Source organism: Cimex lectularius, unplaced genomic scaffold (assembly GCF_000648675.2).
Source record: "Cimex lectularius strain Harlan isolate CLEC.00 unplaced genomic scaffold, Clec_2.1 scaffold198, whole genome shotgun sequence".
In the NCBI taxonomy this organism is placed as follows: Eukaryota; Metazoa; Arthropoda; class Insecta; order Hemiptera; family Cimicidae; genus Cimex; species Cimex lectularius.
Window position 1 is genome coordinate 501,541 of NW_019392853.1, and position 27,515 is coordinate 529,055.

General features: G+C 33.5%; 1 protein-coding gene across 3 annotated transcripts in view; it reads right to left on the reverse strand.

The window, feature by feature from the left end:
• LOC112127581 overlaps positions 1-27,515 on the reverse strand; it is a 176,294-nt gene that overhangs the window by 86,154 nt on the left and 62,625 nt on the right. For all 3 annotated transcript variants that reach the window (XM_024228711.1, XM_024228710.1, XM_024228712.1), the window contains exon 2: positions 23,558-23,588. In XM_024228711.1, coding sequence (XP_024084479.1) covers positions 23,558-23,572 — 15 coding nt within the window. In that variant the 5' untranslated portion in view covers positions 23,573-23,588. The remainder of the gene's footprint in view (positions 1-23,557; positions 23,589-27,515) is intronic.

Below are 27,515 nucleotides of genomic sequence, written 5' to 3' on the forward strand. Positions count from 1 at the left end.
AAATTTAGCGGGCACTATTACTATTAAGTAATAACAGATTTGTTTTAAAGAAGGATTAAATTGGGTTAATGTGTTTGAAAAGCATGAAGCATTTTGTTCATTGAATAATTAAGTATTTATAACTATGTAGGAAAAACGTTAATTTGATTTTTCAGGGGATTTTTTTTCTTTTTGCCCTACCCGCCCAGTCGTCCAGCCAATTTCATTGAAATTAACTTTCTGGAGGAGCACGTCTCATGGGTTTGCACCGGGTGCGAGTAAGATTTCTATCTCTAACTTTCTAAACTGACAAAGAACTTTCCACACCATACTTTTCCGCTTCATTAATTAAACGAAACGACTTGCTTAAAGGCAATCGCAAAAGTATATAAATTTATTCCAACTGTTGAATGTTTCTGTGTACCTATGGCTTTCTTGTCAGATGAACAGTTTAACGGTTTTGTACGGAAAAATGAATATTCATATTTATTACAATACATATCGCAAATTTGATCGCCTGAAAATAACGTTTCGGCAAAGCTTTGTAACAACTTTGCCCCAAGGAGGGATTAAACTCTTAAGCTTAACTAACCTCGAGATTGGTTTGGAAAAGTTATTGCTTAAGAAAGTTAAGTTTGTTTTCCCATTTTGTGAGCCTATTATTATAGAAACCTTCATTATGAAGGATGAATTATTTAAACTAAAATAGAAAATATTATTAAGTGTATATCATTTTTTGTGTTTAGCGTACGAAATTTTTGACATTATTAGATGATGACCGAAAAAAGAATATTTTTACAAATATTTGTGCATGTAGAACACATTAAAATTGAAATAATGAAAATTTATAATTTAATAAATTATATATTTTATAAAATTATATATTATGCTATTATTGTATAATTACATTATATAATTATAAACATTATAATTTATTCACTAGTTTTCTTGGTCCGCTTGACCAATTAATATCTTTCAATTAATTGAGGGTTTTAGTTGTGATAAAAAAGTCAGAGTTGAAAAATGGCAAAAAGGAGGGAAAATTCAAAAGGTGGGTTGAAATGGGAAGTTGGTGTCCGAGTGGATCGAAGTCACGATAGCTCAAGTGGTAGCGGCGTATCTAGCCGAAGATCGTGGGTTCGAATCCCGCTCGTGATTCTGACTTTTTTATCTCAACTAAAAACCTCAATTAATTGAATTATAATTTATAAATTTGGTCATTATTGATTGTTCTGCTCGGCCTAGCATCTCTGGTCTGCCATATGGGTTTGGGTGGGCCAACACTTTTATATAAAAATCTACCTAACTTGTTCCTAACTCTAATATTTTGGCCGGCAGATAACAACATGTCGAGAATTTTTCTGACAGTCAAAAATAACTAGGATAGGCAGACCATGGGCATAGATCAGGGACAGACGCCTAATTAACAAACTACAAAACAGTTACGAATGGAATAAATAGAGGAATTTTAGTATGTCAAAATACACATAATAATAGTAACTTTTTCAATAGATAAAACACGTTTTACATAAAATTGATAATAATACAAATTATAAATATAAATATGTGAGCATAATCATAGTAATATTTTGTGCATTAACCTCGCAAACTTAAAAGCTTGACGTTATATGCTTAAGAGTTAATTAAAATCATTTATTAAAAACCATATATTAAAAACCATAACCATATTTTAACTTTCAAGAGTAGAATTAAATAAGAAGAAAAGGCAAGCAAAATAAACACCCCCAGGTCTTACGATACTTATATTTAACCTGAGTAATATCAGTAAAATTCCCGTAAATATTGAATATCTTCAAATTTAATTTATAAAAATGTAATCGCTTATTGCTTAGAAACGTTCAAACTTTGCTTTGAAGCAGTAAGTAACATTTTCGAAATATGCTCCAGTACGTATATACGTGTAAGGCAAAACTGGAAGATCTGACTACATTTCCCACCAACCACCTATAATAATAACAATAAAATTATTTTATATTGTTATTATCTCATATAGAATTTCAACTGAGACTTATTACATACAAACGTACTAATTCAACTTTGATACAAAATACGATTTGCAGTAGGAGTAAAATTATCGACAATTTATGGTAAATGTTTGTCAGAGAAAAAAACAACAAGGAAAGACCGGATCTTTTCGAAAATGTTAAGTTAATATTCCATCCTTTCAAAATCGAAAAGCTTTCATCTGACACTGAGACGTTGGCCAACTTTTTAAAATGAAATTTCCATTTTATTGCGTAAAAAAATTGGAGTTGTTAGCTCAGAAGCTATATATTGTTTCCATATATATATATATATATATATATATAAACAATATATAGCTTCTGAGTATATATATATATATATATGGAAACAATATATAGCTTCTGAGCTAACAACTCCAATTTTTTATAAATATATAATTATATATATGGAGAAATATATCAATTCTCAGTTGAACTTAAAATTCATATGGTTTCCATTTATTTATAATATATACATTAAATATTGGGGTTTATGGTGAAAGAAAACAACTGGCATGTTGTAGATTCACTTTTAATGCATTTTCGAAACTTTACGGCTTCCTTTTCAGAACATCAGAGATACCTTCCGAATATATGCTTTGAGTTTTGAGAGGTTTCTGACATGATACATGATGTTCGCCGAACAAAAGCAATACGCGAGTCAACACTTATACAAACTATTTTAATACGTGTTATACTAATATAGGGTTTCCCTTTTGCAATGCGAAACCCATTTTTCTCGCAAAGAATGGGTTCCAGAAAAAAAAAGTTTAAGGCTGACCCTCCTAGATTTTTCGAAGAATCTCAAATAAGTGATCGAAACCGGTTTTTTAAAACATCTCGTAATAGGTAATATTTAGTACAACTTCATTTTTCAAATTATAAGAGAGGGGGTAGTATTCATGCTCTCAATGTTGTTCTAAGATCTATTGGCATTGATACCCACCTTTTTTTATTTTACCTCCTGTTATATTGATTAAATTTGAACTCAACAGTCCAGATAATTTCAGATAGTAAATGACATTTCCATAAATGTAAAAAAAAAAAATCCTTCCTACATAGTCGGTTTGCTCCAAACGTTGAACAAGAGAAATCATCTATAGTTTAACTTCAAAAGTTTTTGGAACTCGGTGGACACGGCCTTTGTGAATGCCCAGAACATTAACTGCTATCAAGGTGATGAATTAGGAGTTTCTTTCATGAAAATCAAAACAGCTAAATCAAAGCCGTTTCAAAGATTTGTATTATCGTTTTAATCATTTTGGAACGGTGATTCTCAACGGAACCAATTTCTCCAAAATTTCTTGCTATATGGATATACACATCTCGAGAACTCTTAATAGACGATGGCTTCGAGACTTCCTGGCACCTTGTTTTTTACACTGAGGTCCAGCATTTGCGGGTTTGTTCATGACGTTTTTTCCGGGCAAGACTTGTTTTTTTTCAATGTGAACGTACACTTAATACATTTTTCTTCATTCAGTGTTGTCCTCTAATTTTCGCACCAATTTTCGATAAGATCAAGGTGTTCTTGGACGTTAGACCTAGCTTGGATAGGATTCGAGTTAGAGGCCGGAATTCGGCATCATCCGCGGAGGGTAATGATGGTTTAGGGTGTATTGGTAGGTCAGCAGTAACAATCATATTAAAGATGGGTACCTGTCTGGCTGACGAAAAGCGACCCGTTCGTCACTCTGAAGCCGCGGTCGGTTAGACACGGTTCAGGATAAGTTAATAAGGACTTATATGGACTACGTATGATAGAGAGCTTTTAAATTTATAAAAGACATTATCAAAATCTACATCTAGGAACGCACCGAGCAAAACTATTTATTCTCTAGAGGAGAGGAGATAGTGTCACGACTCTGAAACCGTGTTGGATTCGTGGAGTGATGAGAACGGAAGCCGAATTGGTGAGAAAGAATGATTTTATGAATACCAAGGATGAGTATTATGCTTTAAAAGGAGTCTTCAAGGAGTTTCGATATTGAAGAAAGAAGGCTGATGGGTCTGTAACAGGAAATGTGTTTGTGAGGTTTGTTAGAGTTAGGAATGAGAATAAAGAAGGAATATAGTATAATTAGAAGTAAAAAGCTCGATAGGCTCTACTACCAGGGTCTCAGAGCGATCTCGGGAGCGTTCAGGACCAGCCCCTTGGCCAGTCTGTGCTGTGAGCTGGGGGTATTGCCTCCCGAATTACGGAGAGAGCAGCTCACCCTCAGTTACGCGGCCGGGTATCTGGCCAAGCCGTGGCATCCCCTAGCAAGGACGATTCTTGAGTGCCCGTACAGAGCCGTCTATGACATGCTTCGCTCGCGGACGCGACCCCTCGGGATTCGCTTCGGCGAGGCCTTAGGGAGGGCGGGACTGGCTCTGGGGACCGTGCTTCNAAAAAAAAAATTAGAAGTAATGCTAATATTATATTACAATTAATTAAGGTTTTTAGTTGAGATAAAAAAGTTAATGGCACGAGCGGGATTCGAACCCACGATTTTCGGCTAGATACGCCGATGCTCTACCACTTGAGTTATCGTGACCTCGATCCACGAATTATTTTAAGTTATAGTCTAAAAAAAATAGTTTCAATTTTATTGTCAATCATCACTGTAAAATGCTAGGGAAAAAATTAAAATAAATATTTAAAATTTGCTAAATAAACTGTTAAAAATATCAAAAAACACTTTTAAATAATTATGCTGGAATAGATTTTGATGCAATATTATTAACAACAGTAAACACTGTTGATCGTAAACTTGGATTATTAACATCTGGTGAAAGTTTTGTTTTATTTTCATGTTTGAAAAACGTAGTTCCTTTAAGTAGGAGGTCCATTTGACCAGAAAGGGAAGCCGTTTGAAGGGCGAGGATCCGTAATCGGCCGGGTGGAGCGGAAGCTCTTTTACCCCATTTCCGAATTCCGTACAAACAATTTTCAAACTATAGCAACATGAAAATGTCGACGTGCATCAAAATTTGCATGTATTTCTACGATATAAATAAATTATCGTAAGGTGATTAATAATCAGCCCTAATGTAATAGTTTTAATTTCAAATTAGAGATAAGGCTAATTTGCAATAAAGATAAACACTCAGTTGTTTTTGAAGCTTTCAAGAATAATTCGCTTTTATCATGACTTTTGAAACTTTTGTTCATGATTTTCATGGTTAATAAATATAAGCATTAAATTATTTATGGGTGTGCTTAGTAGAGTGGAGACCTACCACTAACAATTTTAGAATCGGTTTAAATTCTCTATTAACTTAAACCCATTAATATTTTATGGTGGATGTCAAAAATTTTAATGCATAGATAAATAATTAACTTATAAACGACATCAACTAGCTGTAGTAACAGTTACCTCAATGCTTTATTATCTATCAAATAATTTTTATTTTGTGAAATTTCAAAAAGAAGGTAAAACAGTTAGGCAAGGCCATACCGAAAGTGACAAGCTAGTGTTTAGTAACAAAGTGAGTTGCCTGGTTACTTGGTGGCAGGTTACAAGTGGCCACACCGAGATGACATTGGTAGTGGTTTGTGCTTTGTGGAAGGAAGTGCCCGAAATGTCACTCCTAGTTAACTAGAAAACTATTTCTTTTCAAAAATACTAAACTGAAATATGATTTATTGGGGAATGACAAGGATTTGGGTGCATGACAACAATCGGCGGAGAATGTTGGAAGTTGAATTCGAAGTACTGTATGGACAATTCGTAGATACGATTTTTGTGGAGATCGTGATTTGGCTTCCACAGAGCAGGAACTGCGGAAATAATAACGTCGTCCATCATGAAACTATCTCAAATCACTACCCACCAGGCAGAGTTGGGCAAAACGTAGTTTAACTACAAACTACAAATACAATATTCGAGAAGTAGTTCTAACCACAACTACTTCTGGTAGTTAGTAGTTGGTCACCCCAGCTACTTGTTTCTCAACTATAACTACTGTAGTTGAAAAGCACAACTACAGCTACTATAGTTGCAACACGTAGTTGCGTCTACGACTACAAACTAGTACTTGAGTTATTGAGCAGTTACACTGTACACTACAGTTACACTGACTCTCTTCAAAATATCCAAATGTCATCTGTACTATTCTGCTTTGAGTTGAATAGTTAAAATACTGAATTAGCAAAAATGAAAAGGTAAAAAACATGCAAAGCAATCACACTACTTTCCTTACCGTTCCGACACCTGTTAATTTTTACATAATGCCTTCTTTGCTTTGTATGACATATTGAAGGTAGTTATGTAGTTAAAGTTAGCTTAGCGGAACTGTTATCACAGTATTTCATTTAACCTGCAGGCCAACGATATAGCGGCCCAGCTAGTTTATTGTTGGTCCTATCGCAGAAATGATATGAGCAAAAAAAAAGTACTTGGTAAAATGATCAGGAACAGAGATATAGATATTTTATGTTTTACCCTCCGTATAAACTACCTTTTCAAGCCACATTGAAGTTGCTACTGCTAACTGAACTATAACATCTAGGTGCTGTTAAAAAACTGATTTTATGGAATAAGTACCTATTGTTTTGTTTTCCAAATGGTGTGTGTTTTTTTTTGTAATAGAAGTTATTCAAACATGAAAAGTGACATTTTCTTAACCAACCACTTTTCTCCGGGAGTATTCTAGGTATATTTGAATTGCATATAAAGTTTTCACTTGAGGACTGAAAATGGAAAACGCAGTAATTGCCTGACTTTGCCAGTCATACTCACCTGAAAGTATTAAATTTTGACAATTCATGCGTTTTCCATTTCCCATCATCAAAAAGTAATAATTTTTATATATTATGCATTCCCAATGTATTAAGAGTTCAACATAGCATGCTTGAAACTTGTTGAGAAAACATAAATAAGCTGACTTAATCAGTCATAAGTAGATAAAATGTGATCATTTGGAGTTTTCTAACCTGCCTTTCCAAGGCCAAAAATATTCTGATGTTCTTTCTTTTTTTAGCTCTTATAATCTACCTCATCTATTTCGTTACTAAATTCGAAAATTTGGATTTTCGGCTTATCCTATCCACAACAGAATATGCATTGTTAAAGTGTTTTACCGTTCCTATGTGTCTATAACAGTTGTGGAGTATGTAAGTGGCCAGTGGTACTGTGGAAAGGATTCTTAACAGATATAGGTACGTTTGATGTATTTTGCGTCAATGTAACTGTAGTTGGAGCTCAATAACTGCAACTACATCTACTAACTTGTAGTTGTAGTGGTAACTACTTTTTGCAACTACAGCATTTGTACGCATTCTAACTGCAGTAGTTGCGGCTGAGAAAATAGTAGTTGTGGGCCGCCAATTACCAACTAGTAGTTGTAGTTGTATTTGCAACTAGTTAAAATGTAGTTAATGGTTGTAAATAACATTTTTCTAGAGTTTAGGTTACACCGTGTAGTTGTAGCTTGGAATTACTGACGTTTTTTGAAAGTAGTTGCCTATGTAGTTAACTACTTATGTATTTAACTACCGCACAACTCTGCCACCAGGTAAAAAAAAAAGGCCCGCTTGTTCACTAGGTGACTAGCCTGGTGAATCGCTATGTAATCACGTGCTGCTGTGGCCGCTCTCGTATGTTCTGCACTGTTCGTTTTCTTAGGTGACTCACCAAGCGACTAGCCTTGTCACTAGTCATCTAACTTTCCGCTGTGGCCTTAAATGCATAATAAATGGCTGCCACTTACATCATCAAAGAGAAAAAATATTGCCAACGTTTTATTTGATTCGTGATGGGGCAACAGGAATGTTTGATTTAAGCCCAAGCTATAATAAAACAGGGAATCAAATATCAAAAGTTTTCAATTCACGTCCGCAAATCCGATGTCGGTGATACGTTGAAAGGGTAATTTCCTTTCAAAAAAATCAGATGTCATTTAAATCTGATTGGAGTGGATTTTCCCCCGAGGCCGGATAAGTAGATTGTCCCTGGCAATGAATACTACATGAGTTCTCTCATCCTAGCAGGTCTTCACTCTGAATTACGAGTGTATCAATTGGAGCAAAGACTATAAAACGGATCCGTTCTGTCCGTGTAAGGGAACGCTCCCGGGCAAAATTATTCGGGTCAAGCCTATTTTCTAAATAAAATCAGCTGCAAAGGCGGCGAATTTATTTCTACGCCCTTTTCCCCGGGTGGCGGCAGTTGTGCCGAATGGATATTCTAGGGTGGGTTTAGAGCTTATCTAATTGAATCGCCAAATGCACTTGTCGGGAAGCTGATTGAATTGTCATAATGATGATAATCGAAATAATATCTAGTATATTCATTTAATCCTATCGTCAATTTAAACTCATACCAATCGCTATAACTCAACCAATTATATTGTTTATTAAACCCTTATTTTATACTCTAAAATATCCAAAACATAAAAACTCTACAATTTTGTGCCATACCAAACTGCAAATAAACTGGATACATCAGACAAAGTATAAAACATTTTTAATATTTCATTACACGTTCAATGAGGCAGGACAGAGACATGCGAAAAAGTTCAGCAAAGAGCAATCGCAGAAACTAACAGCCGAACTAGTAAATCTAGGACGATTTAGGATTACAATAATAGATACACTGCTTATATACAATATATATATATATATATATATATATATATATATACAATAATAGGACTTTGTAGACTATGGAGGCATATGGTAGACTCGGAGTTTAAGAAACAATTCTATCGGCTAATTTGTTGTTTTAATTTATTTCTATCTATTTAACAACCTCGTAGCTTTCCATTTCTTTGGATTTTCTACCTTTCTAAAAAAATATTTGTAAAAATTGGTGGACGGAATGTTTAAGACAGGAAACATTTTTCTTTCTTATCCACAGAAGAGTGCGTGGTAATGTCCTTTCCCCGAAGATTCTTGTTTATTTTCTTTCTCAATCCCAATATGTACACGGCGTTTTTCTAACTTTTAATCAGTATATGTTAAACCTATGCCTCCTATGTTTCACCCCGTTTACGTGTTCCTGAATTATTATTACCATTGCGTAAAATCACACTAGAACGGTCATTTCTCCCTTATCCGAAACCGATTGTGGGATTACACGATTGGTAGCTGGTGGACACGTACACGAACTTCGTCATCACTTCTCGCAGACCTCCCGGGTAACCCCCTTTTTTATTCCTTCATCATTAATTATTTTGTAATATTTGTCCATTGTAAATACCCTGACTACGTCGATTTTTTAAAAATTTTAATTAGCGAAAAAAGTTGTTCAGTCCGCTCCTAAATTCTTACTCCTGTGAGAGCAAGAACTCAGTTTTGAAGGAACGTACGAGAGTTCTTGAAAAATCTTTAAGATCTGGTAAAAAAGCGATTAGCTTAATGAGAAGAATTATAAGACAAGAGCAAAATAATTTTTGGACTGTTTACTGATTGCAGGTGGGGCTTAAAAGAGAAAATGTAATGGAATAATAATAATAAACATATGTGTGTACCTTTTTCTCAAAACCTATTAGTCCTAATTAAAGTATATTCTTTTTGTTTCTAAGTCCACTGAAGATATTTGTAACATTAAAACTTTATGAGATGATATTACCTTTGCAGTTGCATAACCCCCGTAAAAAAGTTAAAAAAGGGACTTTTTGTAATCTCCGTACTGTTATTAATCACTTTAAAAGACATAAAAGTTTAATCAAAATATAATATTTTAATGTAACCCAGATAATAATAATTTTCTACGACTAGCAGTTAATAAAAAAAAGAACATAAAAAATGCATTTTTATTGCGGGAGATGGAGAGGCCGACTAAAAAACCCTTTCAATCGGAGAAATAAAACACATATATTTATAACTGTATTGCCGTGTACAGGGTACAATTAAATTTTTGAAAGTTTGAGATTTTTTATTTTAATTTTTGGAAATTAATTCTTCTACAATGAATGTAAATTATAAGACGACTATACTCACGATTTCACGGCGCACTGTTCGTCAGTTTTGTAAGAACTGCTGGTCGTGACGGTTTAGCCTAACTTTAGAGCCGTGAAATTAATTGAAATATTAACTTTATATAAATGTATGTTCAAAGAGGAGTTGATGTCCGAGTGGATGGAAGTCACATAGCTCAAGTGGTAGAGCAGCGGCGTATTTAGCCAAAGGTCGTGGGTTCGAATCCCGATCGTGACGCTTGATTTTTCATCTCAACCAAGACGTTAGATTAAAATAGTTAATACGGTCAACTATGACTACTAAATGCATACATGGATTAACGTTTTACAGTATTGAATTCTGTAATTTTCTTACTTTTACTTATACACTATAAAATTTGAAAAACATTTTAAAAATTAGTATGAATGATGGAAAACATTACGAAGTCTATTAACCTGGTCGAACGATTGCAACTCATTTATATCGTTTTTACGTAATATTACTTCAACAGTTTCACTTTTGATTCATTTGATTGCATTATATAATGTAATTAATAAGATATATCACGTTATAAACAAATGTACGACTAACCAATTAAAAAAACACTTCCATAATTAAACAAATTTTACCATAAAATCATAGTCAAAATAGTCCAAACATGCCAAGTGTTTTAGGGGGATCAAAAAGGCAAGAACAATTTACATGTGGTCGGGACTAACTGCCAATTATTAGTCAGCAGTGAAATAGATACGTGTTAATACTATTATATTATTATTAAATTTAAAAAAATAGGAAGTGTAGTCATATTTTGTGTCCGGAGACAAAATAGAGAATAAAAATGCGAAATTTTAAACAGAAATAAATAAATGCGTTGCACAGATTGTACGAAAGGAGGCAGAAAAAACAGTCATCTTTTTGATAGGATTCTTGACAGAAGTTGGCAGACTTACTGGACATGTGAAAAGACAGGTGTCAAGAAAAATGGCAAGTGATGTCTCAATCAACCTATCGAAATGAGAAAATTGAAGCCATCAGTCAATGATGAAATGAATGATAGCATTTTTTATATTTTTGTTTTATTTAATTTTTTAATACTATTTTTATGTCGTGAGTACTTTTTGCTCGAGTCAAATAAATTTTTGTTTATTTACAATCGAGAATGTCCATGGATAAACTTGAATTGAATAATACCACAGCTTAATGTGATTTTTAGCATGTAATAATATTTTAAGCATCGAAAAATACTAAATCAACATTAACCTCAGAAACAGATATTTATTTAAAAATGTTTTACATAGTTCATGTTAGGTGAAAGAAAACATATTTCAAAAGTGCAAAACCTAAAAGTAAACTCTTGAACTTTGCTAAAGCTGATTTATTTTAACATAAGTAAACTACTATCTCCATTAAGAGCAATTTCTGTTTGTTCGTGTTATTCTGGCGTTCTTTAATTTAATTCTTTACTGATTGAAATCAGAGATTCATTACATAATCGCCAACCTAAGCCATCATATTCTCAGAACAAGGAATTAAACGGTGAAGAAGAAATTTTAGCTTTAATCTAAGAGGCCGCTTGAGAATCACGTTCATTTAAAGGAAAATTCAAAAGGAAATCCAATTTCATAAGTCCTTTACCAGAAACCCGTCTTCCTTTTTTCCCTCTTTCAGCGGATTCTTCTCCTAAACATAAGTACCAGAAAATCCCGATTTGCACTACTCAATTCAAAACATATGTGTTTATTTGGTCATAAACAGAAAACATCAGCTAATAATGTTAAATTTAATTAATTTAGGTTAAAAGAACTAGCTGATAATGATATTGTTGGACATATTCCCTGCTGTATAATGACAATGAAATATTTTGAGCGAACAATGCCTATAAACGTAGCAACCTTTTGAATTGTCCGCTTTGATAAAGCTGTATCATTTATTTGTTCCCTGCCTCTTTATTTCGTACTTTTTCACTTGCCGTGAATGTAGAAGATAAAGAAGAAAATTGAGATAAAACGCCTAAAATGTTTTACTTTGATAATAAAAACCTTGCTAAATGGCATTTTTGTTGTATAATTGTTTTAATTATAAAAATGACTACACTAACTGAAATAATTTCCCATTTTCAATATTATACGCCATAATTTTCAATTATTCCGGCAATTATTCACTTTATTCTATGATTTATTTTTATCTTAGCGCAAACGGGAAACCTAGCCTCAGTTAATTATAATAAATTAAATAAAAATTCGAAGGTGGCGATGTCACAACGTAAAAAAATACTACTTTGCACTAAAAGGTTAAATTTGTTTAAAAAATATTTAATTACGAAAAATGCGTGTGTTGATTGTATTAGCTAATTGTGTAGTACTTTATCACATTATCTCTTTTTGACTCACGCCATTAATGGGTGACTTTTTTTTGTTTAAATATGTGCTGTCTATGGCATAAAATTCTCATTTACGATTCAGCTAGTATAAACAATCACGATTGGTAGGTCAAAAAAGTGATTCTCTCTCCCCTCCCTCCCTCTCTCTCTCTCTCTCTCTCTCTCTCTCTCTCTCTCACTCCCTCTCGCTCTCTCTCTCTCCCTCTCTCTCTCTTTGCCTCTCTCCCTTTTCTCTCCCCTTCGCCCTCTCTCGTTTTTCAAAATAAACACCCCCAGGTCTTACGATACTTATATTTAACCTGAATAATATACCTACAATTTCCGTAAATATTGAATATCTTCAAATTTAATTTTTAAAAATGTAATCGCTTACTGCTTAGAAACATTCAAATTTTGCTTTGAAGCAGTAGGTAACATTTTCGAAATATCCTCCAGTAAACATACATTTAAGCCAAAACTGGAAGATCTGACTACATTTCCCACCAACCGCCTATAATAATATCAATAAACCTATTTTATATTGTTATTATCTCATATAGAATTTCAGCTGAGACATATTACATACAAACGTACTAATTCCACTTTGATACAAAATAAGATTTGCAATAGGAGAAATTTATCGACAATTTATTGTAAATGTTTGTCAGAGAAAAAGAACATGAAAGACGGGATTTTTTCAAAGATGTTAAGTTATTATTCCATCCTTTCAAAATCTAAAAGCTTTCATCTGACACGGAAACGTTGGCCAACAACTGTTTGAAATGAAATTTCCATTATTATTGTTTTTCTCCATCTTTCTGCCTAAATTGCTTTTCAAAAACATTTTTTTAGAGGAAACGTCTCTTGCTTTTAAAAATATTTCTAAATAATACCATTAATAATTATAGTTTAGTACATTACCGCATAATAACTAGTTATTGTAAGTTAAAAATATTGATTAATACTGAAATATACAAACAAAACTGGCAGAAAACCGCATGAAAAAATTATTAATTACTTTTTTTCTCGGCTAGAGTGATCATTGGAAAGAACGCTCGGACATGTGTCTAATACCTTTCGACCCAGTCACCAAAAAAAGTTTAATTAAAATCGGTGATACCACATCCGTACCCTCCCTTCGTCAATTAACATTGTCCTGAAAGTGTTAACAAACTTTAAAATGTGTGGTGAAACTTTGAGTGAGTAAAAATACTTTGATTGAATATATAAAAAATATATTTTGCATTGTATAAATTCACTTTTCCACATCCAAAATGTAATTGTTATATGTAAACAATGTTTGTAAATCCCAGGCCCTGAAGATGATCTCAATAAAGATCGAAACGTTGGCACGATAAAGAAAATGTTTTTCTGAAACCTACATCACACCAGACCGCACCTCACGATTTCTAAATAAACTTTAAAATATTGATTATTATGCGTACTATGTCTTGAACACTAGCATCTATATTTGTTTACTTTATTACAAGTATCAGGTGAAACTTATTAATAGAAATTTTTTGTAATTTTCGTGTTGTTTTAAGAGAACATCGCCCTATTGAGATTAGCTTCCTTGTTCGTGTGCTGACTACGGATTAATTTACCCAAACACTTTTGTGCCAAAGGTGGACAATAATTTCCGATTGGGTTTGAAGGAAAGTTGGCCCTTGAGAGCGAGCCGGTTCAGAACTATCCCTCTTCCCCAAACCAAGAGTTACTATCCCCTTAGTGGTTGTTTGCGCTCTCCTCCTTCTGTATAAATTCTAGATTTGGGTCCCAAGCACGGGCTATTATTTCCTCGAGGTGTTTCACTTTATTATTAATGTGAACCCTTTCTTTGAAAAAGCAGTGTTGTTTGTAAACACGCTCCTTCCTTTTTTTGGTGAATAGTTGTGCCAGTTTTATATGAACCACATTAGAATTTATAAAAAGTCAACAAATGATGCTAAGGTGAGTTCCTTCTCTGATTAGGGATAGTAGGGTAATTATTAAAATATATTAAATAATTATGATGTATATATAATTCCTGTTTAGAATAATATATATTGTTGGGATTTAAATAATATAAATTATTCATTGATCAAATATGAAATTAATTTGTACTGCGGATAGGAAACTGCAAGTATAGATTTTTTACAAACAGTTGGAACAGATGACTATTTACATAAAAATACACGATGACTAATAATTATTTTATAAATCTTTAATAATGTTCATTCTCACTGTTTTTTAATTTTTGCGCTGTAGGTGAAAAATCAAAAATGATTTTCAAATATAATAATTATATTTAAATCATGTTTGTCAATACACAACGGTAATCAGTGTTAATGTCGTAGACAGGGTCGATATCTATGTAGATGGAAGATCAGAGAGGCAATTTAAGGATCCAGGTAATGAAATAAAACCCATTACTTGAACCCTAGACTATTTGTCCTTGTTGTCGTCCTTGGAAGGACGGTTCAGCCGGTGCTTTAGGGTTGACGAGGTCGGCTAGGAAGAAGTGATCCCATCCCGTAGATTACGACCCTTCACATATTACCGACGACCGACCCGATTTTACACCACCCTCACTGTCGGCCCTTTCTATCGGCTCCTATCGCCCTCCAGGGACATCAAATGACTTTGGTAAAATGCAGTCTCAGCCCTTCGACGGCTCCACGTACTCCATATTTCTTTATATCGTTAGACGATCACGTTTACTTTAGTGATATGTAAATATGCAAATTGCGAACTTTAGTTGCAAAACAATAAACTTCTTTTTAAATCTCTATTTTACCGATTTTGAAATAAAATGTATATATATACAGGGTGAATTGCTACTCGTGCTACAAACTTCTCCAGTAGATTCTTCACCCTAAAATGAACAAAAAAGTTCATATTGTCCATGGTCCGATTCTCAACCATTTCAGAGTAATTTCGCTTTTTATCGATTTTGNTATATATATATAGTGATATATATCACAGGGATGTCCTGATCTACAAAAGAAACAATTTTACATCTTTTTTAAAATATAACACAAAGATTTTAAGTGTAAGCTATTGTTTTGCTCACTCACTATCTCTCTTGTCTCTCTCTCAAGTTAATTAATAATAATAAGACAGTTAATTCTCTCGAAATTACAGAACATTAAGCCGTGAAAAATGTAAGGTGCTATGTAAATATTCCACTTTGTCCTCATTTGCACTTCTATCTCTCTCCCTTCCTCTACTCCTCTAACTCTCTCATAACACATCCTTCCTCATTTACTTATTTTGCTTATTTGTCTATTCTCTGGATATTTACAGCAAGCACAATCCGTGGCACAAAAGTAAAGATTTGTTTCACGGCGCGGCAAGTATGCTAAACCCTCAAGACTTGCGGGTCGAGCACAAGTAAAGAACGTTGAGCCGCGAAAAATTTAGGTGCTATGTATATTTTTATCATATTTTTTCCTCATTTACACTTCTATTTCTAACTCTTGCACCCACTCACTCTCTCTCCACCCCTCACTCACCACCCCTCTCTCTCTCTCTCTCTCTCTCTCTCTCTCTCTCCCTTCATCTAACATTTTTTTCTAAGTTACTCATGACACATACTTCCTCATTTACTTATTTTGCCTATTTGTCTGTTCTGTAGATATTTACAGCAAGCACAATCCGTGGCACAAAAGTAAAGATTTGTTTCACGGCGCGGCAAGTATGCTAAACCGTCAAGATTGCGGGTCGAGCACAAGTAAATAACATTGAGCCATGAACAATGTGGTGCATTATGCGAATATCCTATTTTTCCTCATTTACACTTCTATCTTTCTCTCTCCGTTCCTCTACCTTTTTCTCTAACTCTCTCATAATACATCCTTCCTAATTTACTTATTTGTCTGTTCCGTAAATATTTACAGCAAGCACAATCCGTGGCACAAAAGTAAAGATTTGTTTCACGGCGCGGCAAGTATGGTAAACCCTCAAGACTTGAGGGACGAGCACAAGTAAAGATCGTTTGAGCCGCGAAAAATTTAGGCGCTAGGCCAATATCATATTTTTTCTCTCTCCCTTCCTCTACTCCTCTAGCTCTCTCATAACACGTCCTTCCTCATTTACTTATTTTGCTTGTCTGTTCTCTAGATATTTACAGCAACCACAATCCGTGGTACAAATGTAATTTGTTTTACGGCGCGGCAAGTATGCTAAACCACCAAAACTAGCGGGTCTTGCACAAGTAAAGAACGTTGGGCCGTGATAAATTTAGGGTGCTATGCAAATATATTTTTTCGTCATTTACACTTCTCTCTCACTCGCTCTCTCTCTCTCCCTTCCTCGACGGGATAATTATGCAAAACCGTCAAGACTGGTAGGTCTTACTCAAGTAACAAACGTGAAATCGTGGTACTTTCATTCTTTCTCACTCATTTCCGTTCATTCTCATTGTCTCACGCTCACTTTCTTTTACATTTTTTTGTCTATTTATACGCAGTGAAATTATGGAATAATTATGGGTAGTTTTTCATTACTTTATTCTTCCTCGCTCTTTCGTTCTTTGGTTAAACAATATCCAAGTATCTATCTTTTTTTAATACATACATTCTTTCTTCCAGCATTAATTATATTCAAATCTCCTTCAAAGCAATTTTCCCTTTTATTCTTTCATACTCCTTCTAATTTTCCCTTATTTTCTTTCCGCCTCTTTCTCAGACATTAACTTGTTTCTTTTGTTGTTTTTATTTCCATATATATATGTACACTGCACCTCTTTATGAGCAATGTGATTGAAAACTAATAAACACGAGTTAGGATGCTTGGGAAACTTACTCCGTTCTTTTATTATTTATTTAATTATATATTCTATTTAATTTTGTTTGTTTTTGATGTTATAGATTTTTATTATATATAAAACCCCGTTTTGCGAAACTGTAAAGAATTATACTTAAACGTTAATTATTTTCTCTCTCTCTCTCTCTCAATTATTGTCGCTTTTTCGCTTTCAATCACTCTCTATCTTTTAATCATTTCATATAATTAAAAAGCATTAAAGCCATATTATTATTATAAACTCATCATTGATTAAATAAATTTAATGCATAATAGAGTGTCACCAAGCGAGATGACATCATCAAATATGATAAACCAATCTAAAGTCAATTAACAGACGGAATATTGATTGATGAGAACAAACTGAACAAGCTGCTTGTAATTACACTCATTAATGATCATATTGTTCATTGTCTAAACACTGAGGTGCCAAGTAGGACTAATGACTTAACGTGTAATAAAATATTGTTAGATTATTTTTTAATCGATTTGTTTATGTGCGTCGGTTACAGTGGGAACTTGTTACTGCTCTCAAAAGTAATTTAAGTAAAAATGTTTTATTTTTTGGAGGGACTTAACAAGTTTTCTTTTAATGCAAAACAGAAAGAAACAAAGGGTTATTTGGAATACTGATATACAGGGAGTCTCTCAATGCATTAATTCATCAGCACATTATACGCCCCAAATTGAAGAAAAACACCGTGTATACAATTTTGTGGCTTTCGATCGTTTGGCTTTAATTTCCGTTTTTGTGATTTGCAGCACATACCCATTTTTTCAAAAGCCCCTTAGTAAAGACTATCCATCATACAATTTTTCTTATTGAAAACAGCTCAGAATTTTCTTTTACATGTCATTTGCTTGTAGGATAATTTAAAACATTGTACCTCTGTTGTACATGGCAGTGTAAAAAGTACTTAAAGAATTTAAATAATTTTTCAATTTCATAATAAATCTTAAATCCCTATGTTTGATCACCGAACAAATTATCGCTCTTTGAACAGCATAAAATTTTTGCATTTTTCTTCTACTGATATTTTGCTTACTTCGAACATCAAACACCACATCCTATTTATACCCATCTTCGGTTTGGTAATTTTTCCTGGATGGTTTGTTAGTGATATAAAGTTAGTAGGTTTCAGTATATTTATACTGTTTTAATTTTTGAATTTCACTACCCTGAAAATACCACCTTCCATTTTTTTGCTAGTCTTCTCTTGCCATTTTTAAAGATCATTATTTTAAATTTACTTTAAGGTTAGTAAATTTATAAGGTGCTTAATCATTTTTTTACGTGCCTGCAGAGTGAAGGAGAGCAGAACTTGGTCATCATCAAATGATAACATTTTGCGTCTAGTTGAACCAAATATTACACCTCTACTTATCAAGCTTTCTTCATTGTTGTATGTGTAGAGTGAAACAACGGACTTAATAACCAACCCTGTTTGACTCCCTTTTCTATCTCAAATTCTTTACTTATACCCTATTTAACTAGACAGACCCTACTTTTCCATCCATTTTTATAGTGCCATTTTATAGCGCCTATATAAGAAATATTCTTGCCAACTCTAAATTAAATATTTAGTTTGTATATACGTTTGTCTCTATGAACGGTATCAACGGCAGCTGAGAAGACAACAAAAAAGGGGTACTCCTTCCGTCTTCTCTTGCCCAGTTTAAATTTAACGATTTTTAACAAAGTAAAAATATTAACAACTGTGCTATAATTAAACCTATACCCATGGTGGAATTATATTAATATATTTTTCCCACTTTGGTCATCTTTCTAAATAAGACGCGTATAGATTTTACTAAATGCATTATTAACCGAAATAGGTCTATAATTATCTGGTTAGTCAATAACTCTTTTTTTACACAGTGGGAAAATAATGGTTTCTTGGTTTCAATGACACTTTTGGATCAACAAATAGCATTAAAACATTCACTAGATGCTACAGGAAATTTTCGGGGCATGTTTATTCCAGACCAGTTTAAGAAAACGTTTGTATCTCGTCCTCACTGAAGCAAAGTCAGTGCCTGCACACGTTCTATTTCATTACCACTTACTTCAAATAAATATTAAAGTTGAAATGGCTCTAAACCATATTGAAAAATGTATTTTCTGAAAAATGTTTCAATTTAGTTATTGTGATTATAATGAATAATAAGTGGTAATAATTACTGTCGTTAAAAAAAATATTTTATTTATACGACAATTTTATTATTTTTTATTAAATATAGATTCAAGATTTAATTTTTTTAAATTCTTGTAGTAAAGATAGATATGGTATTAACGTTTTGTCCGATAGGGCACTAAGTTACAATTGAGTCTTCACCAAGTTTCCCGTGTTTTCTGAGTTTTGTAATTCGATTCATGATGTCATAAGGTAGAAGTGTAATTTGATGACAGTTTGGATAATGGTAAACTTTGATGAAAAATCAGTTGTTTTAATCTCAAGAAGATGAACGCAGGGCACAATGCGGACGTCGTCAAGGGATTTATTGACGGGCGGTTTTAATTAACAGTGAAAAAGTCGATTGTCAACAATTTGAATTCGGCCAATTTCAATCAAACAGAATTAATTTCCACCGAAAACGTACGTTCGACGAATGTCGACATATTTAATGCGCCCTTGTAATTCATTTCCTCGATTGCCACTTCCCATATTAATAACCGCCTCATGAATTTGTTTGCGATACCCCGGAACGGCGGCGTACTGGAGGATTCATTGGATTATGAATTTCATTTACGGCCACGCTGCTGGGGAAACATATGTGCTCATAAATATTTAAAAGTCGGGGAATTTCCGAGAGAAGGCGAATGGTACGTCGAGTATAAAAACTGTTGTTAAGAGTACACATTGTTCATTTGGGTTTATTACTTCAACCAAAACGGTCAAGCAATTCAACATTTGTCAATTTAACAAATACCCATTTTCAATGCGAAAACTAATCAGTACTGATAATAATATTATTATGTAAAATGTATATAAAATCATTACGTATGTTAAGAATTTTTCGAATAAGTTGTTCAAAATGTTTAAGAACAGAACATTACATTGCAACTTTAAGTTTGCATTTAAGTATAATAACAGTTTAGGCAATCATGTCTTCTCAAAATTCAAGTCTCCAGGGCTCATTGAACTTTCGAGTGATGTCCACAAATTCTCGTGTATAGATTGAAAACAACAAGCATTCAAGGACTGTAGCTTTATTTTTGGTTCTACCAGACACCTCGCGCAGCATTGCGGAAAAATTAACATTTGACATGGTAAGAAAAAAAAGGGAGCATTCACGATCTTACTGGACATTTCTCTATTCAACGTGCTAGAAGTTAACGCGAGTTATCATCTAGCAAACTCCGTGAATACCCCTAAGAACTAATGTTATGGTAATTGACAAGTAGTAATTGGGTTCTGCCAACTAATTATTACAACGATGCAACCACTTCCTTACTAATTAACATTTATTTTTTAAATTTGTATTTGAAATCTGCTTTTCCCCCAAATGTTATGTTAACAGCAAACTTTTATGAATTAATTACTGTTCTGAGCTTTTGTTTATTCATTTTTATTATTTCGGGTTGAAGTTTTAAAGGATGGAAATAAAATATTGTTAAAATAAGTCATAAATAATAATGGCCCAGAATTTCTGTTTACAAACCATGTTTATTAATGCTTTCCAATATTGAAAAATGTATATTGCCTTTCAATTGTTTCACTGAGAAAATGAAAGGGAGAAAAAAAAACAGTTTGTAACCGCAGCGCACCAGACGGAAAATTTTTTCTCGCTCCCGTTAAATCATTATCGCCCAGGCCGAGCTGCCCCGACGAGTTCACGCTTCATAAAATTTGCAATGGAAGATTTCCGTTTGGAATAAATTTGCACCCACCATGGAGGTTTAAGCAGAATGCCAGACCGTTAATGGAATTCCACAAGGCGTTTAGGCAAGTTTATTTAAATAGTAATTTTTGTTAATTATTTGCAATTTAATTACAAATACTTATCCTCTTTTACCCTCATCCAAGCAAGTAATTACAGTACCGGGCTGCTTGCCATCAATAAAACTCTCACTTTCTTAAGCCTAAAAAGTTATCTAATTTCACTATTCGTGCAGTTCCTACTTAGTAAGTAGCAATATTGGAAGTCATTCATGTTCTTTAACAATCAATCCAACATAGAAACAAAAGTGATTAGTTTGAGCGAATTAAAAGATTATAGCTGCTAAACAGGGTATAATTAACGAATATGCACCTGGTAATGACACGAACGGAAATTTTTAATATTAAAAAATGATCACAATACGGACAATATTAGGGGATTATTTTGTAAAGTAAATCAAATGAAAACCTATGTTTTCGAATAGATAACGATAAAGTCAACGAATTGTACCAAATTAAATAACTAATGACTAGAAGATTTATTAAATAGACTTTAATGATTGGGTATTGTAAACCCATCATGTATAATCTAATGAATTTGACATAAATTGCATAATAAACTGATCGATTATTAAAATGATCAGCTAGCTGACGGAATAGCCATGAACTTTGATTATGGTTTCTAAAAGAGAGAGCAAAAGAGAGTGTGAGAGAGAAAGAGCTAGAGAGAGAGAGAGAGAGAGAGAGAGAGAGAGAGAGAGAGAGAGAGAGAGAGAGAGAGAGAGAGAGAGAGAGAGAGAGAGAGNAGACTGAGAGAGAGAGAGAAGAGAAAGAGAGAGGAGAGAGTAAGAGAGTGAGAGGGAGTGAGATTGAGATTGAGAGAGAGAGAAGCAATAGTCAGTGATAAGACATTTTTTCAATTTATGTCGTGAACGATCTCTTTTGTAATGAGTGAGAGAGTGAATAGCGAGTGAGTGAATGATTGAGTGAGAGAGAGAGAGAGGAGTAAGAGTGAATGATTGAGTGAGAGAGAGAGAGAGGAGTAAGAGTGAGAGGGAGCGAGAGTAAGATTGAGATGGAGCGAGAGAGAGAAGAAAGAGAAAGAGAGTGAGAGGGAGCGAGATTGAGAGAGGAGAGAGAGAGAGAGAGAGAGAGAGAGAGAGAGAGAGAGAGAGAAGAGAAATTAAGTGAGAGGGGAGAAATTAAATGAGAGGGGAGAAATTAAGTGAGAGGGAGCGAAATTGAGATTGAGAGAGAGAGAGAGAGAGAGAGAGAGAGAAAGAAGAGAGAGAGGAGAGAGACAGAGAGAGTGAGAGAGACAGACAGAGAGAAAAAGAGGAACGGGGCATTGTTTTGGATTTTATATCTTTTTCCAAATTATTAATTACATTGTTCAATATTGAACCCCGACAAAATAGGTGTACCTTTCCATTTATACATAGTTTATTGTAATTATGTATGATTAAATTGAATTAACTCATCATTTATACCCTTTTGAAATGGTATTTTTCTAAAATTATACACTTTATTTTGATATTCGTTTGTACTATGACTATTTATTTTACTCTGGGGTTTACAAGTTAAAATTTGTCATATAAATATCAATTATTATTGCCTATAATAAAACATTTTGGCATATGAAGAAAAGTTAACTGGTGTAGCCACTTAAATGAAGAGCGGCATTGCTTGGCTCCATATAGAAAGGGAGCAGCAATTTCACCCGGCATAAAAATATTTCACTTGGAATAAGAGCATTCTTGTCAGTTTTTACAGTCTTTGAGTTTCCTGTTCCGATTGTCGGCGTAAAAATTTGAGTTTCATGTTCCGATCCTTGGCGTAAAAATTCTATGTTCTATTGATATATATCACTTCGCACCGATTTAACTCTCTTAAGCGATGGGGGTATAATTACACAAAAAGCTAAATATTTTACGCCAGCTTACAAGTTTCAACGTACAGAGATAACACAGAAAATATCATTAAAATAAATTTTACCACATAGAAATTTTGGTTGTAATTGATGTAATTATTGGGTACAAATTTAGGTACATTTTGAGAAAGAAAGCAAAAGAACATGTATATTATGTTAAGTTCTTATGCCCTATGTTTTCTCAAATGCTTAGTTGGTAAAGAACATATAAAAGTACGTAAATAATTGATAGCTATAACCATAAGTATATAAAAGCGTAAAAGACCAAAGCACATTGCGTTTGAAAAATAAGGAACGTGTTTTAAAAGGATATGTATGACCACTAATGTGATTTATCTTGTGATAAATAATGTGAAAATAGATGCTAAGTTTTTATCTGTTAGAAGTTTTGCTGTGTACAGTATATACTTAATATTCTTATTGTCATATTATTTTTCTATTTATTCTAGGGAGTTTTCGGTTGTAATTATTCATGTTTAATGTATTTATGCGCATTTTTATGTATAATTTAAAAAATGCTTTTTATGTAATGCAGGCAAGATAAAAAAGTCCAATAATGCGCTGGATCCAATTATGTAAACAAATCTATATACCTGTATATTCTCATCGTAAAATAATCCAATATTCACACGGATTTTTCTAGTTATGTATGACAGAGTATGTAAATATCACAAATAAGTAAAAATTATTTTTGTATTTGTCGTCTTTACTTACAGTTCCAACATCCATTTTTAAGAGATGAGACCTAGAACAAAAATAAAAATTGATTATCAAAAAATCAAAATGTTTCGACTAAAATCAAAATTACAATTGCTAAAATAAACTAAGATTAAAAAGACTTCGATGCTTTGGTTTGAAAAAAAGGAAAAAATCAAATGCCAAATTAAAATATTTAAAAAAGTGTAGATATACGAACCCAATTATAAATTGTTGTATTCCACTGATTTTTGTTGGGTGGAAACAACGAGGTGGTAAGACTAATGATGTACCCAAGAGATATTTATACCTGCCAGCTATTTTTCTCTTCTACATGTCCACATTTCCTTGTTACTAAGGGCGTGTTGTTTAGGAATCATCAAGAATGCTTAGCCGTATATGAAATACGCGAAATAAATGAAAAATATTCCCCATACGCGTAACCTTTTTCCTACTTATTCATTTCTGTCTTCCTACCATTTTCCCTGACTCTCTTACCTCTTCCTCTCACTCTCTCTCTCTTTCTCTCTATCTCTCTCCCTTTCTCCCACTTTCTCTTTATCTATATGTATCCCCTTTCATTCTCTATCTTATCTTTTTCTCTTTTCAAAGTTATGACCCGTTGGTTGTCTCTCACATCTTGAACTCCATCGAAGTTGTACGGAGTTGCTGGTAGATTAAAATGCTGCATTAATAAAATGTTGGTAAATTACGTACTTACTTAGCAATTTAAAAAGGTTATATACACACAATTATACTGCTAAATAGTTTTAATTGTCATGGCAAGCCTTTCAAAACATAAAGCTTACTGCACATTTAATTTAAAAATGAAACGTGTCTTTTATTTTCAAAATTATTCTTTTAATTATAAAATTAATTACATTGGTAAAAACAGAACTTATAAATATGTTCTACATGAAAATAAAATTTTGAAATACATGTAAACTTACGTTAACATTCTGATTTATTAAATGTCATTCGCTGGTCGTTAATTCCACGCTCTCTGACCTTTCAACCTTCCGAAGGACTTATTATTTTGAAGAAATATAAAAGGAATTCACTGGAATACCTTAGTTTTTAAACCAAACCAAGCGATTTGAAGTATTGAAAACATACATAACAAATAACAACACCTAGGGCGAACGTCAACAACCGAAAGTGGGCGTTTTTCTTGATTCCAGCTTACTCGGAAAATCCGGGACGAGTAATTTGCCCGGTTAGGGTTGCGGTCTGAGTAACGAGGTTCATGGAATGGCCTCAAATCTAATTTATGTCGTGGCTCCCGATAGTCCTCATTACATAACTAGGAGTCAAAGACCCTTTCACTTGCTAGCCAGCTAATACCGCCCCCCGAATTGTTTCCATTCTATTGTCCAACCCAGGGCAGCCTCTGAACCATAGTAATACATTTATTATAAACAGTTGAATATCCAGGGAGAATTAATAGTTGATCTGGTATAAAACCTTTTCAAAAATATTTTGTAAAAATTTAACAAAAATCATAAGTTATGGTTCATGCTATATTGAATATTTCAACTTATAAAATGTGCTTAACTTTCCAAATTCTCAACAACTGAATATATGATTAAGTAGAAACGCTATTATGACAAGCAGTACTAAATATTTATTTCATGCAACTACCAAATTCAAAGCCGAATGTCAAGAATATAATGTTCGGGGCGTCGGTGGCCGCAACGGTGTACACGTTGACACGGGTCTCATCACTGTAAGGTAAGGGTTCCGGGTTCGAATGCAGGGCCGCTGGATTGGAACTTTGATTTTTTGATTGTTTGAAAGTAGATGTTCATTAAAAAACTACTCTTTAGTTGTATTTACTTGGTTGAAATTTTTTTAATAAAAACTCGTGGGGGCATCGGTAGCAGCATCGGTTTAGTTGTTGACCCGGCGCTCATCACTGTAAGGTAAAGGTCCCGGGTTCGAATCCAGCAGCCCTACATTCGAACCCGACATACTTACAAACGGTTTATTTTATTTTATTTTTTATTTTTCAAAAACACCGACACCCCGAGGGTTTATATAACCTCTGCTGTTGCTAACCTTCGTAAAAAAAAAAAATAATAATAATAATTTACTTTGTGTAGAGATTAGTGACCGTTAATCGATAGTTATTCAGATATCGTGAGATGCGGTCGGGTGTGATGTAGATGTTGTTTGTAAATCCCAGGCCCTGAAGATGATCTCAATAAAAGATCGAAACGTTGGCACGATAAAGAAAATGTTTTTCTGAAACCTACATCACACCCGACCGCATCTCACGATATCTGAATAACTATAATTTACTTTATTGACCATTTAGAGATCTTGAAATGCGGTCGGTGTGACGTAGGTTTAGAAAAACATTTTCTTTTTCGTGCCAACGTTTCGATCTTTATTGAGATCACCTTCAGGGCCTAGAATTTATAAACATTGTTTAAATTATACAAATGCATGTCAAAATGAATTTCTACAATGATGTTCACAATATAGAAATTTTAGGTTTAATCAGATTATTTGTACTCACTTAAAGTGTGTGTTTTCTGAGTAGATGTGTCACGGTTATGTGTCGTGTTGGAGTGTCAGTGCGATATTAATGTTTTTTTGTTTATATATGTTTGATTTTGAAGGAGTGGGGAGGGACATAGAGATAGAAATTTCGTTTTTCTACGAGGAGTCGGCTCTTTTGAGGTGAAAGGGACCGAAAATGGAAAAAAGGTAATAGTTTGTCGTTCGGGCCTAGTTAGCCTTTCAGGATTATTATAGGCGGGATTGTTAGGGAAAGGAGAGTTAAATTATTGAGGATTTAGACTACGTAGAATTGCTTAATGTGAGGAGTGTAATGATGTTTTATAGGTTGTATTATATGTTTTGTATTTGATTGTATTTGACGAATTTGATTGACGATATTAGCATAGGTGCGGCTGAGTTTACATGTGTCTGTTCTGTAATTGATGCTGTGTTTATCCATGTTGATGTAAGCCATTTCTAAAAAGTTACGTTTATGTTTGTTTTGCTCTGTGTTTAATATTTTTGGATTGTTGAAATCGAAATTAAGTTGGTGTTCAAAAAGGTGGGTGGCCAGGGCTGTAGGATTTTGTTTGGGTTTTTTGCAATCTTATACCATTTTGAACACCAACACAATTTCTATTTCGACAATCCAAAAATATTAAACACAGAACAAAACAAACATAAACGTAACTTTTTAGAAATGGTTCACATAAACAGAGATAAACAGCAATTACAGAACAGACACATGTAAACTCAGCCGCAGCAACGCTGATATTCCATATCAATAACATACATATAACGCACAAAACATATAATACAACATATGTATAAAACAATCATAACACTTTGAGTGAGTACCAATATTTTGATTAAGCCTAAAATTTCTATATCGCGTACATCATTGTATAAATTCATATTTACATCTTACATGTATTTGTATAATTTAAACAATATTTATAATTCCTAGGCTCTGAAGATGAACTCAATAAAGATCGAAAGGTTGGCAAGATAAAGAAAATGTTTTTCTAAATCAATATCACACCAGACCATCTCACGATTCCTGAATAGTCAATAATTAAATATCACTAAGTACTACACATTTATTTTATTGTAATAATCGATTTGAGAAACCTTTCTCAAATAAAACTTTCAGTTAGGAAGCACAATCCAGAATTTTTAGGAGGTGGAATGCTATTGAAAGAAGAGAGATGACATGCTGACCTTTATCTCTCTTCCCCATTGTGCCTTCAATCTCTATTCTCATCAGGCGGCCCCTGCTCATTTTCCTTCCTGTTGGTCGTGTTAAAAAGCACCTAACGACAAAGGCTTTTTAAAGAGGAAATCTTTTATCTTTAAATTGTTTAAAGATAATAGGAAGATAAATCCTAGTGCTGTGTTAAAGAGTTTGACTTCCAAAGGTTAAACAAATTTGTCTTTTCAGCAAGCCCAGTTTTTCCTTGGTTTATCTCCA